The sequence below is a fragment of the Lethenteron reissneri genome, chromosome 23 (genome assembly GCF_015708825.2).
Source record: "Lethenteron reissneri isolate LAM-NWPU_2019-01 chromosome 23, ASM1570882v1, whole genome shotgun sequence".
NCBI classification, from domain to species: Eukaryota; Metazoa; Chordata; class Hyperoartia; order Petromyzontiformes; family Petromyzontidae; genus Lethenteron; species Lethenteron reissneri.
The window spans coordinates 14,149,670-14,167,482 of NC_083801.1; the positions used below are offsets into that span (position 1 = coordinate 14,149,670).

The following is a 17,813-nucleotide window of genomic DNA, read 5'->3' on the forward strand; positions in this document are numbered from 1 at the left end:
TGGAGCTGTGAGGTGTCACCACCTCGTACGCGTGGTGGGTTTTCTCCGGACTTTCCCGTTTTCTCCCCACATGCCAAAACACGCGTCAGTGGCGTTGGCCAAACATCCCGACGACTGCGCCTTCTGACAAAGAGTCATAGAACCCTGAGGCTTTCCTGGGTAAAGGGCAATATTGTTATGTATACAGTACTACAATAATAGACGATTCATGATTTAAAAAACTCATTGTTGAGTGTAAAGATATGCGTTTAATCTGCGAACGCATAAAAAGCCAATCGGGATCAACACAACTGATTAAAAGGTGTTTGGAATGCCACCAATTATCTCCGACCACCAAGAGGTTTGTAACAGAAGTCGAAACAAGGACAATACAGTGCAGCAATGGTGAAGCCATCATGGAAGTTTAGCATTTGAAATAATCTCTTCTATCATCAACCACAATCTATCCACTGCTAGTTGAACGCATCCCCACATTGTTGCCATCCCCCCACCATCTTGCGATGCCACAACTCCTCGCATCACTCCATTCCCACAGCAGTCACCCTGCCGAGTGCGTTCTCTCCTTTGGTTGCTATTCCATCACCAGTTCCATCCATGAGCCATTGTACCTCTTGACAATGTGTCCTACCCCAGCCCACACTACCTTTCTCAGTCAACCAGAAGTTTTCAGCGTGCTTGCTTTTTGTGGATAGGTCATGGCTTGATATAATGTGTAGTGAGATCAACTGAGTCGCAGACATACTCTTTGGAGGCCACACATTTATTGATACCAACACAAAGGGGTAACTGCCCCTTCACCAGATAACAACCTATGGTGGTGGAACACCAGGCTAACTACGCTAATTACACTGGGAGTAGCTACAACGGACAGGACCCCAGCTTGGGTCCAGGTTCACGTGTTGGTGACTTCACGGATGTCGAATGTAGATCTTCAGGATAACAACAGCAACGCTGAACCCCGGTCCCTCTGGGAACCCGGCTTATATCCTCACTGGTCGTGGCTGGCCCCGCCCTTGGCCACGCCCACCTTCTCGAATCCTCGAGCAGGATCTCGCCCCGACACGTGACCACCCCTAGCCACCCACTTGGTGCCCGTGTGTAGACTTTACCAGTCACGTGTCCTCCGGGTCAACCAGAGTGCCATGGCCTATAGTAACCCGATTCCATGGCTGACACTCTCACACCCCATCCTGTAGGGGTCGGCAATGCAGGCCGAGCGTGGTGCCACTCAGCGCTCACCGAGTCCCTCTAGGGCCGGTACTACCAGAGCCGGCCCAGCCACTAAGCGACCCTTGCAATTGCAAAGGGCCCCGTGGCCAGCAGAGGGCCCCCTAGAGTCACTGCTAGCTAGTGGGTGAAAAAAATCATACATCAAAGGGGCCTCCAACCAAATTTTGCTTAGGGCCCCCAAAGGTCGAGGGCCGGTTCTGGGTACTACACCCACATATACGGGGTGTCCGCGATGTGAGTACATCGCACGCCGTGCCTCTCTAGGGCCGGCATTGCACAGTGACGTCCGCGATGTCACTACATCTGCATTCCTCTTTTCGTCCCAGAGTAACCCTCAGCATGCACCGCTCCACGATTTTTTTCCTTAAATACTTTTCAGCTTTTGTTCCGTGTTCTTGTTTGAGAATTCTTATTTATCACCAGCATCACCAGTGCTATGGTAAAAGCGATGGTCCTCGTGTATTCTGTGCAACGGCATGGACCATAAATAGCTCGGCACACACCCGGCTTGTTGATGTCCAGTTGAACGATGCAATGCGGTGGCACTGGAACCTTAAAGCCGACCCAAAACCCTGGCTTCTCGAGTTGCCACACATCACTTCCCCATCCATTTGCCTCAATACTGCAACTGTCCGGGAAGCACAGCAAATCGTGGAAAAACGAACGTCTCCCCATCCACTCGGATCTCAATAAGTCCATCGCCAGCACTCGAGTCGCGCAAGCCTTTTTTGATCCACTGCGCTTAAACTTCAACAATGTAACTTCAAACGTGATATTCTTGGGTCTTTCGGTAAAGTCACGTAGATAGGTTCAAATAAAAGTTTATTGTTATTTTCTTTGAACCTATCTACGTGACTTTACCGAAAAACCCAAGAATATGAATTCCTGCAGCCACAAAAGCTTTAAGTCAACATTCAAACGTGATTCTTGGAAATCCGAATGAAGTCCACAAGGCACAAACGCCTCATGAAAGACACGATGTAAAAGGGACCTGGATTCGATCTTCCGCAAAGCTTATGGGCGACCCTAAACAACATCCGGTCGATACACAAAAAATGAAAAAAAAAAACTCTCCAGTGTGCGAATGGGGTCACCCAGAACCATGGAACAAAGAACAATTCAATACCCAATTCACAAAAATAATGGAGGCATTAGTGATACAATCTGCTACAGCTGACGCAATGATCCGGCTCTACCATCTAAAGAAACATTCTTGGAGTTGCTAGACGTCTGCACATATGAATAAGAAGTTTGTGAAACGTGAATCGATGTGGTCATGCGATATAAAGCTGCACCGGCTGAAATTGTCAGTTTGTATTTCTGCATGTTGTTGTTGCAACGCGTTTTCTCAGTAGTCCGTGAAAAGTACACCTCGTGTTGAGTGACCAGAACGACACGTACTGCCCCTTCGAGCTCAGTTGTTCCCCTAACTGATAAATGGAGGCTAATGAAAACACTGCTCGTACAGACGTGTCTAATGCCAGACAAGACATTGATGTATGGCACCATTTACTGCAAATGCGAGCTGTTACCTGAGCAAAATATAACAGAGCAAAAAAAGTACCTTTAAAAGGAATAAATCCAACACTCAGTTCAGCAGAAAATACTGAACGTATGATCACCAAAAATAGAATGCGACTTATAATTATACAAACTAAACAGGATGTAATTGCGTGGAGTTGTGGCACTAGGAAACTGACGAAGCAACCAGTTCAATTCCCAGCCACAGTTAACATCAGTAGGTGAAGTATGACCGACATGGTGTGTGGTGAGGCCTTCGTTTAAGCAGTGGGTTGACAAAACGCTGTAAATGATGAACAGTGAACACATTACAATTCTCAAGTGAACTGTTTATCAACACATGGTAAACATGCCTTTAAAAGTGGCAAGGAAATATACACTTCAAGTTTACCTTTGGCTCCAAAATACAATTTGTTCAAATGTTGCTGTTGGGTGTCAATTGAAATTTGACATATACACACATACCTGTAACATTGCCACAATAAAAAATATTACAACTTAAACTGGACATATTTCCAGGTACATTCATGTTTATTCAACTTTTAAATACACTGCAAAATCGATTCGAAGCTTTCGTGACTGCAGGAATTACTCGGTAAAGTCACGTAGTAATTTCTTTCTACGTGACTTTACCGAAAGAACCAAAGAGTAACACTGCAAAATGTCACAAATGAAAATATGAACATTATCAAATACAATTTTAATGAAAAAAAAATGTGGAATGAGTGCTGCAGAGCTCGAAGCAGCTTTTTTTCTAATATCCAAATACTGGTTTCTAGAAGAGATCAGATAACGCCAATATATTTACCATATGAAAAGGGTTTATATTGCCATTTATAATGCAAATCAATTTAGAAAACACGTAATATACAAGAATGGTTCATTTTGCCATTCCAATCATCTGCTGACAATTCATTGTAAAAGGGCCTTACAAAACATTTATATTACATCCAGAACAGTATTATCTGTAATGGAAAAAGATAAAAGGTCAAACATTGGGGCACTATACCGCATTACTAGCTTCAAGTTTATATTTTTGTATTACAATTGTAGCAAAAAAACTTAAATTAAACCATTATAACATATTTTCATCTCTGAATATGCAAAAAAAACTTGTGGGAAGAACTCAAAACTGTCTTGCATGCAATCACACTTTTTCAAAACACACACTTTTTACAAAGGCCATATTATTATTACTGCAATTATATATATTTTTTGGCAGTTACAGTATATCTATTTTCCAATAAACATTTACATTTGGCGCAAAGTATTTTCAATTTCGGAAATCATACAAGGCAACAATTTGAAGAGTACATTACCGGTCACTGTCCGATATATTTCAGGGGTCAATTAGTCCACCACACTCTTCTAAGAGTTTTTGTCACACTCACTCATGACAGCATAGACTTGCTGCAGATGAGAAACCCAATCAGATTTCAATGCTTTAACTCTCACACCATGGCAACAAAGAACTTCCCCGAATCACCTTATCCATTTTTAAATGAATCGGTAGAGTGCACTGTACCATATACATCTTTAGCATATAATATATTTTAAGGACGAAACTAAAATATTAAACAAATACAAAATAAATAGACTGCTTACAACACTGGCTATCGTTAATTTTGCATGTATTAACCAACTTGTTTTTGTACGTTTAACACGTAAAAAAAACTCCAACATTCTTGTCGTTTGCATTTGTTCATATCCCAAACACATACTTTGCATTAGATTGTAATATTCTTCAAATCGACTCAAATCCATGACACTGCTCATGTGTTGTACTTTCATTTTATCCTGCAGCTTTGAATATTATTTAAATGGTGCTTCAAAATCAGTGTGTCTAATCCTTCAAAGCTTATGCACTTTTATGTATAATTTAATTTTAAATGGGAGGTTACGTAAAACAGCGCTGATGCGAAAATTATGGTCCTTCCAATCACGTAAAACTCTAGGTTGACCTGATGCTACGAGTGGGTAATAGATGAGATTCATAATAAAAACAAATGACAATATAATACAAAACAATACTTAGAAAACAGCACGTCTTGTTTCTGTGAATAAAAACTACAACATTGATGGAAATAAGATTTACTCTTGCTGTAAGCCAAACATCTCTGGGTCATACATGAAAGCCCATACAAGCAAAAAAGTGAAATGTTATCAACTGTGTAACATAGCCAAATTGATGCTGCCTTGCCTTTTCTTACACTGAGCACTTCATCCATGCTTTGTTATACGCAGGATGGACGACTGCAATATTATCTTTGTCAGTCTTAAAACTTAGCAATCATAGTAACTTCTGTCCTAGTCAATGCATAAGCTGTCTGTGCAATAAAAAATCAATCTCAAAAGTCTACCTCTTGAATTAAGGCCTTATATGGCTTGGCACATTCTTACCTTTCAGAACTGGTTGTTCCCTATACCACTATCTGTAACCTTGAGTACACAGACACTGGACGAATACTCATCCCGAGTGTTAAGGTAGACATTTCAGGGTTTTTAGACCGTTCTGTTTTTACTTAACTAAACAATTGAACTAAATTGTCCTGCCAACAGGGAGGGACAATCACATCGAACGTTTAATTTTACACTTTCTCAATTGGGATATGTCGTGGTGTTTATTAGGTTGTAGTTTTCCACTTATTCTAAATATGTACTTGTTTATAGGGTCGTAGTTGTATAGATGTAGCACTATATTACATGGTAAAGTGAATTTGGCCACCTTTCTGTGAAAGTAAACATATTTGCTTAAATTTACATGATTTTCAATGCAGAGGAAAGCTGGTAGTCTGATGCAAAGTCTTCACGGTTGTTTGCATGGAGGCCACAGGTAAATAACCGCACTGTGCAGCTCAAGTTTTCCTGGTCGTAGATGTTCTTTGCCTGCCACTGTTAAGTCTGCTTGAGACGCTTGCGTGGAGGTCCCAGCTGTGGAGACTGGGCCGTGGCCAAGGCGCGGAAAGCATCCGCAACCAGGTGAGGGTGAGACAAAACCATGGACTTCCAGCCCGCCGTCTCCATTACGTCCGTCGCATGACTGCAAGTACAAGTCAGGGTTAAGTGAGCTCATAATACGCAGTGTCTATAAGGATTGGGGCAAACGGTTAGTCTCCGTTAAAAGGGACTGTAATGCAAATTGCCATGTAAGCATCATCAATGTTATGCAGCTCAGTGACAGTCACACGCTCACGAGACTTGCCTGTTTATGAAGTCAATGGCCTGGGCCTTCAACTGCTCTGCACTGTGCAAATCGGCCAAGATCAAAGTCTCCGCAACATTTTCCACCGACAAGTTTGTGCATAGTGCCTCCTCGCACATCACCTTCAACCTCTCTAATGCATACTTGAGAAAAGTAAAAACAAAGTGCAATTTCAGTATTAAGGACACTATTTCGCTTGTATAACATTCCCTCACCCCAACAACTACTTTGAAAAAGCAGTATAGAGCAGTCAAATGTTTGAGAATTTTTTTTAAACATCATATTTAAGTTTTAAGTCACGCATTTATTGATGTCTACTATAAATAGGGGTCCTTGTCCTAAACTTGATTATATTGGTTACAAAGTCATGCAAATAACAATGGAGGTGAGGTGTCGTTTTCCAAGAGCTTAGTTTGGTTAAGCTGATAAACAATTCAACTGCAAGCCACTATATTTCAACTCAAGCAGAATATTAAACTTTAATGAACAAAGCTTCAACATGCGACTTTATACGATGTGTATTCTTATTTCATTACAATCGCTTTAAGAACTATTGCATAGGATGCTCCAGAAGGGAGAGTAATGACCCTTAACTGATTATCTGGCAGATCTTCAGGAACAGCAGGATATCCGTTTCCTTAATAAAATTATATTTGTTCCAATTTATTTCTATACAGCCATGCTACATCAAATAATATTTTAAAACACTTCCCTTTATTTTATTACTAATTTTATCAATTGTTAATGTGATTAACAAAAAACCCTCAATACAAGAACACACAGCCAAATGGTTGCACTTAGGATAAATATGCACTTCAATGCACACGTACTAGCCTCTAGCATGGACAAAGATCCCCCGTATAGCCTTAACAGACTGTAGGGGCAAGTGCTGTTAGCGAGCACCTATGAAGGCCGGAACGGTACACAAGGGGGTGGGTAGCCAGCACCATGCCCGACCGCACCAGGTACTCATTTGAGGCTGAGTCGACCTAGGGGAGGCCCAGGACCGGTTCAAATAATCGTCACTGGTGTTTGCCGTAAGCGGGAATCGAACCTGGGTCACCAAGTTCGTAGTGCAGCGCGCTAACCACTACACTACCGCTCCCCACAAGCATGGACTAATACCAGTTTGACATTCAATTCAATTGTGAAATTGCATGACAATTGAAATTTTTGTTGAAAATTCAATCTCCCAGGACATAAATTCCAAAACCTGAAAGCACAAATGTGAAGTCATCCTCGTAGCTTCTTGTTTGTATATATGAACGTCCACATCATATACACTTGCTATTAATATTATTTGTGACATGGGCTTTATAAAATGCCTAAATGCTGTTTAAATATTCACTTGCGACCTACAACTGCATACCGATACATCACAAGGTGGTGCGATCTCGTATTCATATTTTAAGCGTGTAACCTTGTCAGCAGCAGCCAGCAAGTCATCAGCCATCTTCTCGAGGTTTGGAGCCCGTCCCGTATAGACAAAACGCATCATTTCCTTGAACACGTCAGGCTCTACATCATTAATCTCCACTCGATTCTGCAAGGTAGCAACACAATATATTCAAATTAACTTCGGCATATATTGGGAGACAAAAATATAGCATGAAATTAAATAAAGTAAACATCCTTTACATCTACACAACACATGTAAAGTGGCTCCATTAAAGTTTTATTCAACTTGCCTATGACTGTATTTATTGTGCGTGATAAATCCATTCTTGACACACATGCAATGGCCTTCTGTGAAATGTTGTATGAAAGACAGCTATAAAATACAATCTTACATTCCCTCGGAATGAATACTTTTTGATAATAAATGTGCACCGCTCCAAAAGTGTTACTAGGGTAATAGTTCAACACATTTGACACCACTCTCAAGAGATACTTATCAACCATCAATTGTGACAAATGCACCTTGGAAATGTATGATCGCAGTATTAATGTGCTGCATCAAGATTGCAATGAAAGTTACCTTTTTGCTCTCTTCCATTTCATGTTCAAACATAGCATTAAAAACGAGTGACCGACCTGAAAAAGGTAAAGCAACTGTTAGCAAATACAGTAAATTGGAGAAACACTGGAATGTGGTACAAACACATTTAGATGTTATATCTAGCAATCAAATAATCTAGATACAAAAGAGGTAAAATACAGATCCATATTTTATTTCATGGCATATCCATTACTGATTTGTCAAACATGGACACGAATAAATGCTGTCCAAATTAGAGGCTCAAAAACCGACACCTTAACTGCATCGTGTAAAATGAATTCCTGCACAACGATGATCTAGTAAAGTAAATAAAAGCGGAATTAAAACTTTAGCAACAGGATTATTAGATATGTTTATCTCTTACACAATACAATATTACATTTATACACATGTAGTGACATCGCGAATGTCACTGTGTAATGCCGGCTCTAGAGAGGCACGGCGTGCGATGTATTGCCATCGCGGGCACCACGTATACGTGGGTGCAGTACCGGCCCGAGAGGGGCTCGGTGAGCGCTGTCTGACAGTGCCGAGTGGCACCACGCTCTGCGTGCAGTGCCGACCCTTACAGGATAGGGTGTGAGAGTGCCAGCCATGGGAATGGGGTGACCAAGGGCCATGGCACTTGACCCCGAAGGACACGTGACTGGTAATGTCTACACAGGGGCCCCAGGTGGGGGGCTAGGGGTGGTCACGTGTCAGGGCCGGGAACCTGCTAGAGGATTCCAGAAGGTGGTCGTGGCTAAGGGCGGAGCCAGCCCCGTCACAGAGGATAAAAGCCGGGTCCCCGAGAGGGACCGGCTGCTGTTGTTTATCCTGAAGAATCTATGTCCTACAAGAGTCACCAACATGTGGACCCGGACCCCGGCTAGGGTCCGGTCCGTCGTAGCTAATTCCCGTGTAATTAGTGTAGTTAGCCTGGTGGTCCACCACCATAGGTTGTTAATGTGTTAAGGGGTAGTAACTCCATGTGTTGGTTGAATAAATGTGTTGCATCCAAGAAGCGCGGCTGCGACTCAGTTGAATTCACTACACACATTTACTGATGTATCCTTTAACAAAAAGCATTACAAATTGACGTAAGCATTTGCCAGTGTTAGTTAATAAAGTTCAGTGTAAAACAGGAAATGGCTGTAGTTGATTACCACAAATAAATTACAGTATCATTAATTATATGGTTCTATTGTACACTAAACGACGCATGTGTTGCTTGCTGTGGCACAGACCTGCCAATACGGCCTTGTGTGCTTTAAACTCCTGGCCACCAACACGAAGCAGGCAGTCTGTGAAGCGGGAATTGTCCCAGATCTCCCCGAAGTCAACTGCCAGCCGGCAATCTGGCACTTTCAATGTACTCATGCTGGATTGACCAGAGATGTTCACGGAATCCTGCACCACACTAACCTGCATTGACATCAACCAGCTTTTGAGAAGGCATTTGATTTTTTTACAAAACCTCACTTAACTACACATTTTGCATGAAGATGTAGGCTTTGGTTCAATCAAGCAAGCAAATCTGCACAACATGGTATATCAGAACAAGCATTGCGAATAATGCCAAAATAGTGGTCCGTGAAATGTTTTTAATATGAATAAATTTTCATTCGATATCTTTGTCAAGTTATTGGACACTGTATACACAGTTTCAACAGGTAGTGAGGCCCCTAATTATGGGTTCTGCACAACAACAGATGGAGTGAACAGCCCTTCTTGATGTGTTTCCTTTCATTATCAAAAATACTTGTATTTTGTAAAGGATTTTAAAGGAAAAAAATGTAAATCTGGCTGATTAAAAGGACCCCCCCAGGGGCAAGAAACATTTACATCAAACTGGCTGATGTCCGAGAATAAGAAAAGGAATTCATGTGGCGACATTTAAACAAAACACTTTTTGTAATACCTGACATTCTAGTGTATAAAAATGTAAAGGTTTAAAAATAAACACTATCCAGAGGGAGAAAACATAAAAAAAATACGCTTGATTATTTAATTGTTGTGCTATGTTAACTCTAGCACCAGTGGGGGGAAAAAAGTGCTTGGAAAACTCATGTTAACAATGTCCTTGTATGGAACAGGGAAAGTAATTATGACAACCTTCAATTAAGTAGAATCTTGACTCCAACTGTGCAATTGTAATGAATAAAATAGAAAATTACACATTAGCTGCAGCATGTCATACTTACTTCACAAAAGAGTGTCAGTTTGTCATCTGGAAGCAAGCCATTAGATTCATCAAGCAAAAAATCTCTTCTAATGAATTTCTTAAATCCCCAGTCTTTTCCTTGGACAAAGCGGTATGCTCGCTGGCTCTCTGTAAAAAATAAATGTCAAACAATACTCACCAGTTCTTACATTAAACTGTGGTAATTTCATGTAATGGGAAAAAAAACCTGTGAATTATATTTTCAAAGTGTAAAGAGAGCAATGTATTCTTAAGCCATGCGCCACGGTGGGAGTCAACTACCTCGCCTGGTATACAGGAGGTCGTGGGTTCCATCCCAACCCTGAAGCCTGTATATTTGTAGTTTGCATGCTCTCCTTGTGGGCTTGGACAGGACACATCGCTAAATGGAATGATGGTTGATACTGGTGGTCGAATCGGAGGAAAAGTAGAGTACATGCCCAAGACGATATCAAACGTAGACACGGAGATATTACATCAGCTCATGTGAAGGATGTGGGATGGTGTTCGTAAGGTTTATAAAATGTTTCAAGCAGTCGATAAATAATGGCTGATGACATAATCATGTTACCAAATACACACATGACGTGAATTGACACTTAAATACAAGTAGTTTTACCCATCGCCTTGGTTTCCTCTCCCTTGGCATTAAGAATAGAAAACTTGAACTTGGCGCGGACTTCACTCTTGGGACAGCTGACCAATAACAAGTACAACGAGAGGTAATCTTTACTCTCTTCATCGAGACCCTTGGGGTTTACGCGTAGGCACCTGATTGCACATATAAACAGACATGGACATTAATTAGCTGCGTATGTACGCACAGACTAAATTACTAAAACAATATAGTATGAACTAAAACGTGTACTATGCAAAATTGTTCTAATAAATCACCTCCATGAGCATTGTGATTTTTTGTAATGTCATAAAATAGCCAGAATTTACTGTACCATTTCAATTTGTCATTGGTGCCTGCTGAAAATGTAGAACTCTTGAGAACTTCGCCCATTTCTTCACGACAGAAGCTGAAATTGTTGATGGTCCACATATAAGAGAACTTTACGACCTTAACCTGAAAAACACGAGCACATAACAGGTATAAAGCTCACTCATTACCATAAATACATGACCATCGACAAACCCTGAAGTATTTCACCCACACATCTGAATATTGTGCTCAAAAACACAAACTGTCTATATGGAAAGAAACATTAACTGTAAATGAAAGGGTCCTAGTGTTCTGGGATTACCTTGCATGTTCATTACTGCGCAGCGGTAACACAACAGGTCTCAACATGTCATAGATTAGATGGTGTAATAAAAGGCCATGCTATTCTTTTTATAAAAACTGGTGTCCTTTTGTAAAAATACACCACCAGTCAAAATCAGAGACAATTAACTAGTATAATGCTGTTAGTGCAATTGTATGAACTTTGCAATCTGATGGACAAAAATAGCCTGTGCAATGGCAATCCATTATTGCACTTATACATAATTATGAAACCATTTTGGATGGCTTTGCAATGAACAAAAAATGTGTAAAAGTTACATTCATTAGCTAACGGGGAACTGTCCGTATTTTAGAAAAACCCATGCGCAAACTTTTATCGGCACAAGATGGAGGGAGACCTGTTGAATGCGATTGGCCACAGGGAAACGTACCTGTGTGTAGCACCAGCTTTCTGCGATGGGCGCATTGGACATTTCAGACGGAGGTGGGGGGCTCGGGGCCCTGGACATGTTTGCATTGAATGTGAGGCCCCGATATCTACAAGGAACATCATAATCCCACAAATTGAAATACAGTATTACATTTTGGCCAGCTAAGAAAAAGTAATCATCTTCATCAGCCATGTTCAATTCTCTGCTGGACGAAGGCCTCCCCACACCATCGCCATCCCTCTTTCTTGCAATACCACAATCACAAGCAGATCTGCTCACTAGATTTTCTGCAGCGGTCACACTCTTGGAAGTGTTCTCTCCTTTGTCTGCCATTCCATCACCAGTCTTGTATTAAGTCCACACATCTTAATAATGTACCAATCATCCCTTCTTATAATCTCCCACCAAGTCCACTTACTTTCCTTCAGAGTAAATATTGGCTTTTAAATTGCTATGTCTCTATTCCATGTGTTCCTCTTTCTCTCAATGTAAATCTAAGCATGTACCTCTCCATGCTTATTTGTATAGTTGTAAACATGTTTTTGGATCTGACCATGTTTTTTGTTGAGATACATTAGTATGTTGCCTTTATCAAACTATAGTTTATCCAAAAACACTGCATGCTGTTGCCATATGCTTCTTTATTAAATAATGTTGATTCCGATCAACATTCAATAACTGCACTAAACATTCTGTTCCAGATGTGTCCCTCTAACAACGATTTACTTTTATTTCACAATAAGATTACTTTACACAACTGCACATGTCATGAAAAAGATAACGAAACATTCCGATTGGTGTTGGGGAATTTATTGCCAAATGCACTTCACTTGTACATTTCCTTTGCCCCAACAGCCTGTTCAGGCTATACGGGGGGATCGTTGTAAACAAAGGACATATGTACCAATGTAACCACTTGAAATTAATCTTCATAATTATATTTATTAGACTACTGATGAGGAAATGTAATGTCAGAAAAGGAGGAAAACGTGAAGAACAATATGAGAACGGAATGTCCAGGAGTCAGTAGTGACTGAATAGAGTAAGATGATGAATCTAAGTTAACAAATTAAAGTACACGATATAGAATATTTTGAGGGACGGCGCACTCTGTAACTTTTGTAATCACACAAAATTCCAAGCGACAAAATGTCAATGGCTTCCACGCACACACACACACACATCGACACTGTTTGCGATGTTTTCAACAGAAAAAACACAATATCATCTCATTAACTAAATGAACCACCAACATTACCATTACCAACAACCGCAACTCCACAACCACCAAGGCCCTCGCCACTACCAGTAACACTACCAACAAGCACAATTACCAGCATTACTATCAATACCACTACCAACCATCAACACCAGTTCAATTTCAGCATCCACCAACAAAGCCCTCACCGCCACTAACAGCACTACCACCATAATCCATACCATCACCAGAATATTCACCAACGCAACCTCCACCTTGATGCGAGTCTAAGACTCCATGGCAGGTGACAGGCCATGGGTTAACAGATGGCTGGTAGATGTCACCACATGTGCCCCCCACTGTGCCAACCTCCACCACTAAAAAAAATACTCAAATCATCACTACCACTGCTAACAGCACCACCAACAACAACACGACAAGCAAGACTACATGTAACCACTTATATTATCAACACCATCACAACCCCCATCATCACAATCGAAACCTCCACAAAGTATCACTCCTAACAACACCAGAAACCCCCATAGATGCCCCTGTAGCCTTAACAGACTGTAGGAGCGACCGCTGCTGTTGGCGAACACCGACGAAGGCCGGCAGGGCACACGAAGGGTGGGTGGCCAACACCACGCCAGGCCGCCTTTGTCTCCCTAGTGGCGATGTTTATTACGCACCGCACCGGGTACTCGTTTGAGTCCGAGTCGACCTAGGGGAGGCCCAGGACCGGTTGAGATAATCATCACCGGTGTTGGCCACGAGCGGGAATCTTTTCACACAGATGTTCGTTCGGCACGCTGACACCACCATCACCTCCACAACCAACCACAATAACCACCACCAGCCAACCACAACCATCAAACACAATAACCACCACCAGCCAACCACAACCATCAAACACAATAACCACCACCAGCCAACCACAACCATCAAACACAATAACCACCACCAACCAACCACAACCATCAACCACAATAACCACCACCAACCAACCACAATAACCACCACCAACCAACCACGACCACCAACCACAATAACCACCACCAACCAACCACAACCATCAAACACAATAACCACCACCAGCCAACCACAATAACCACCACCAACCAACCACAATAACCACCACCAACCAACCACAATAACCACCACCAACCAACCACAATAACCACCACCAACCAACCACAACCATCAAACACAATAACCACCACCAACCAACCACAACCATCAAACACAATAACCACCACCAGCCAACCACAATAACCACCACCAACCAACCACAATAACCACCACCAACCAACCACAATAACCACCACCAACCAACCACAACCATCAAACACAATAACCACCACCAGCCAACCATAATAACCACCACCAACCAACCACAATAACCACCACCAACCAACCACAACCATCAAACACAATAACCACCACCAACCAACCACAACCATCAAACACAATAACCACCACCAGCCAACCACAATAACCACCACCAACCAACCACAATAACCACCACCAACCAACCACAATAACCACCACCAACCAACCACAATAACCACCACCAACCAACCACAATAACCACCACCAGCCAACCACAATAACCACCACCAACCAACCACGACCACCAACCACAATAACCACCACCAGCCAACCACAACCATCAACCACAATAACCACCACCAGCCAACCACAACCATCAAACACAATAACCACCACCAACCAACCAAAATAACCACCACCAACCAACCACAATAACCACCACCAACCAACCACAATAACCACCAACCAACCACGACCACCAACCACAATAACCACCACCAGCCAACCACAATAACCACCACCAACCAACCACAATAACCACCAACCAACCACGACCACCAACCACAATAACCACAACCATCAACCACAATAACCACCACCAGCCAACCACAATAACCACCACCAGCCAACCACAACCATCAACCACAATAACCACCACCAGCCAACCACAACCATCAACCACAATAACCACCACCAGCCAACCACAACCATCAAACACAATAACCACCACCAACCAACCACAATAACCACCACCAACCAACCACGACCACCAACCACAATAACCACCACCAGCCAACCACAATAACCACCACCAGCCAACCACAATAACCACCACCAACCAACCACAATAACCACCACCAACCAACCACAATAACCACCACCAACCAACCACAACCACCAACCACAATAACCATCACCAGCCAACCACAATAACCACCACCAGCCAACCACAATAACCACCACCAACCAACCACAACCACCAACCACAATAACCACCACCAACCAACCACAATAACCATCACCAGCCAACCACAACCACCAACCACAATAACCACCACCAACCAACCACAATAACCACCACCAGCCAACCACAATAACCACCACCAGCCAACCACAATAACCACCACCAACCAAACACAATAACCACCACCAACCAACCACAATAACCACCACCAGCCAACCACAATAACCACCACCAACCAAACACAATAACCACCACCAACCAAACACAATAACCACCACCAACCAACCACAATAACCACCACCAACCAACCACGACCACCAACCACAATAACCACCACCAACCACAACCATCAACCACAATAACCACCACCAACCAACCACAATAACCACCACCAACCAACCACAATAACCACCACCAACCAACCACAATAACCACCACCAACCAACCACGACCACCAACCACAATAACCACCACCAACCAACCACAACCACAATAACCACCACCAGCCAACCACAACCACCAACCACAAACCACCACCAACCACAACCATCAAACACAATAACCACCACCAGCCAACCACAACCACCAACCACAAACCACCACCAACCACAACCACCAAACACAATAACCACCACCAACCACAACCACAATAACCACCACCAACCACAACCATCAACCACAATAACCACCACCAGCCAACCACAACCACCAACCACAATAACCACCACCAACCACAACCACCAACCACAATAACCACCACCAACCAACCACAACCACAATAACCACCACCAGCCAACCACAACCACCAACCACAAACCACCACCAACCACAACCACCAAACACAATAACCACCACCAACCACAACCACCAACCACAATAACCACCACCAACCACAACCACCAACCACAATAACCACCACCAGCCAACCACGACCACCAACCACAATAACCACGACCAGCCAACCACAATAACCACCACCAGCCAATCAACCACGACCACCAACCACAATAACCACCACCACCACCAGCCAATCAACCACAACCACCAACCACAATAACCACCACTAGCCAACCACAATAACCACGACCATCAACCACAATAAAAACAAACCCGCACCACCACGGGCCACGCGCAGCCAAGTCGACGAGGTGACCGAGTGGCGGTAGCGTACGGGGGGCAGGTGCGGGGGGGGGGGGTCGGCCGGGGGAGGCGGCGGCGGAGAGAGACGCCCGACCCGACCACGCACGCAGGGGCCCGGAGCTGTGCGGCAGCAGCAGCGGCGGCAATAGCAGCAGCGGCGGCGTTGGCGGCCTTCTCCACTTCAAGCAGCGGCCTCCGTGGCCCCTCTCGGCCCCCCGCCGTGACAACATCCGGGTCAGCGACAGTGGGGGGGTGGGTGGGGGGGGGTGCTGTGTGTGACGTCACACCCGATTTTCATCGATTGAATTAGAATTCTTTATTTACACCTCGAGAGAATGCGACGAGCTTGTGAAGCTCTTTTCACACAGATGTCCAGGGGGGGTGGGAGGGAGAGTCATTGCGAGCGATCGCTGGGCAAATGTTGATTTACTTGCAGAGGGAGCCGGCCGTCGAGAAAATGTCAGGGAGTTAATCGATGGGTATGGAGTAATTTGGGACGTAATCGACGGTTTGACATAGGGGAGGCGATACCACGCCTGCCAAACTCTCCCCGTGCCCGTATAGGTCTCAACGTTCATCCTACAGAGTCCCCATCACGAGGGAGAAACACAAATAGACGAAAGTTTATATTTTTTGTGGCCCGTATGGACCTGAAAACTCAATCTCCCTGTACAAGAATACGGGGCAAAACCGTGTGGGTTGACACGGTATGCGATTATTATTTGGAATTTCGGTAAAGTCACGTAGATAGGTTCAAAGAAAATAACAAAAATTAACCCGTAAAAACAAAGTTTTTCACTATAAATCCTTTATATGCGTGGCGGCTAGAGTCCTCTCGTCCTCTGGCTTGAGATGGCTGCCACCTATGGGTCAGATTATTGTGTGCCAGTATTAAGCAATTGGTAATTAAATATTTAATTTATTTTCCCTAAACCAGGGGTCGGAAACCTACGGCTCCGGAGCCGCATGCGACTCTTTACGGGCTGCTTCTTGACGATGAGTACGTATGTACTCAGATGCATTGCGGCTCTTGAAATACTGAATTTTGTACCGAATTGGAAAGAAATGGCTCTTCTTGTTATTTTGGTTGCCGACCCCTGCCCTAAACAGTGTAACATTTTGGAAATATTTTTTCACGAACATTAATTGTCTCGCACAACGAGTCTGTGTGCAAAATGTCAGCTCGATTGGATCACGGGAAGTGGGTTAAAAAACGACCGAAAGATTTGCACGGTCGTAAGCAAGCAAGCAAGCACGCAAGCGAGCAAGCGAACTTAATATAAAGGATTTATAAACAACAAAAATTACGACGTTTCGATCGCAACACAAGCGGTCGTCATCAGGAAACGGGGGGTTAGCTTCTAAAGGCAAACAGTTTATAAA

At 43.3% G+C, this 17,813-nt stretch overlaps 1 protein-coding gene across 4 annotated transcripts; it reads right to left on the minus strand.

Annotated features, from left to right (window-relative positions):
• Window positions 1–3,063: 3,063 nt before the first annotated feature.
• LOC133346050 (speckle-type POZ protein) lies at window positions 3,064–16,652 on the minus strand. 4 transcript variants are annotated; one of them, XM_061557344.1, is made up of 10 exons: window positions 16,462–16,652; window positions 11,797–11,902; window positions 11,085–11,206; window positions 10,754–10,905; window positions 10,136–10,263; window positions 9,179–9,356; window positions 7,932–7,987; window positions 7,374–7,496; window positions 5,954–6,096; window positions 3,064–5,791 (listed from the first exon to the last, which is right to left on the minus strand). In XM_061557344.1, exons 2-10 carry the CDS (start codon window positions 11,872–11,874, stop codon window positions 5,647–5,649), a joined length of 1,125 nt encoding a protein of 374 aa, XP_061413328.1. In that variant the 5' UTR covers window positions 11,875–11,902; window positions 16,462–16,652; the 3' UTR covers window positions 3,064–5,646. The 4 variants fall into 4 exon arrangements, with proteins under 4 accessions (XP_061413328.1, XP_061413327.1, XP_061413326.1 ...); XM_061557343.1 differs by having other exon boundaries at window positions 16,537–16,576; XM_061557342.1 differs by lacking the exon at window positions 16,462–16,652 and adding an exon at window positions 16,407–16,460.
• Window positions 16,653–17,813: the final 1,161 nt, after the last annotated feature.

Bases quoted from the DNA above. Each gene is read 5' to 3' on its own strand.
- LOC133346050 (XM_061557341.1), bottom strand. From the start codon at position 12,129: ATGGCAGACAAAGGAGAGAACACTTCCAAGAGTGTGACCGCTGCAGAA. The intron at 7,988-9,178 runs GTCTGTGCCACA...TACCTTTTTCAG, and splicing joins ACACAAGGCCGTATTGGCAG to GTCGGTCACTCGTTTTTAAT. The intron at 6,097-7,373 runs GTTACACGCTTA...ACTTTTCTCAAG, and splicing joins TGCTGGCTGCTGCTGACAAG to TATGCATTAGAGAGGTTGAA.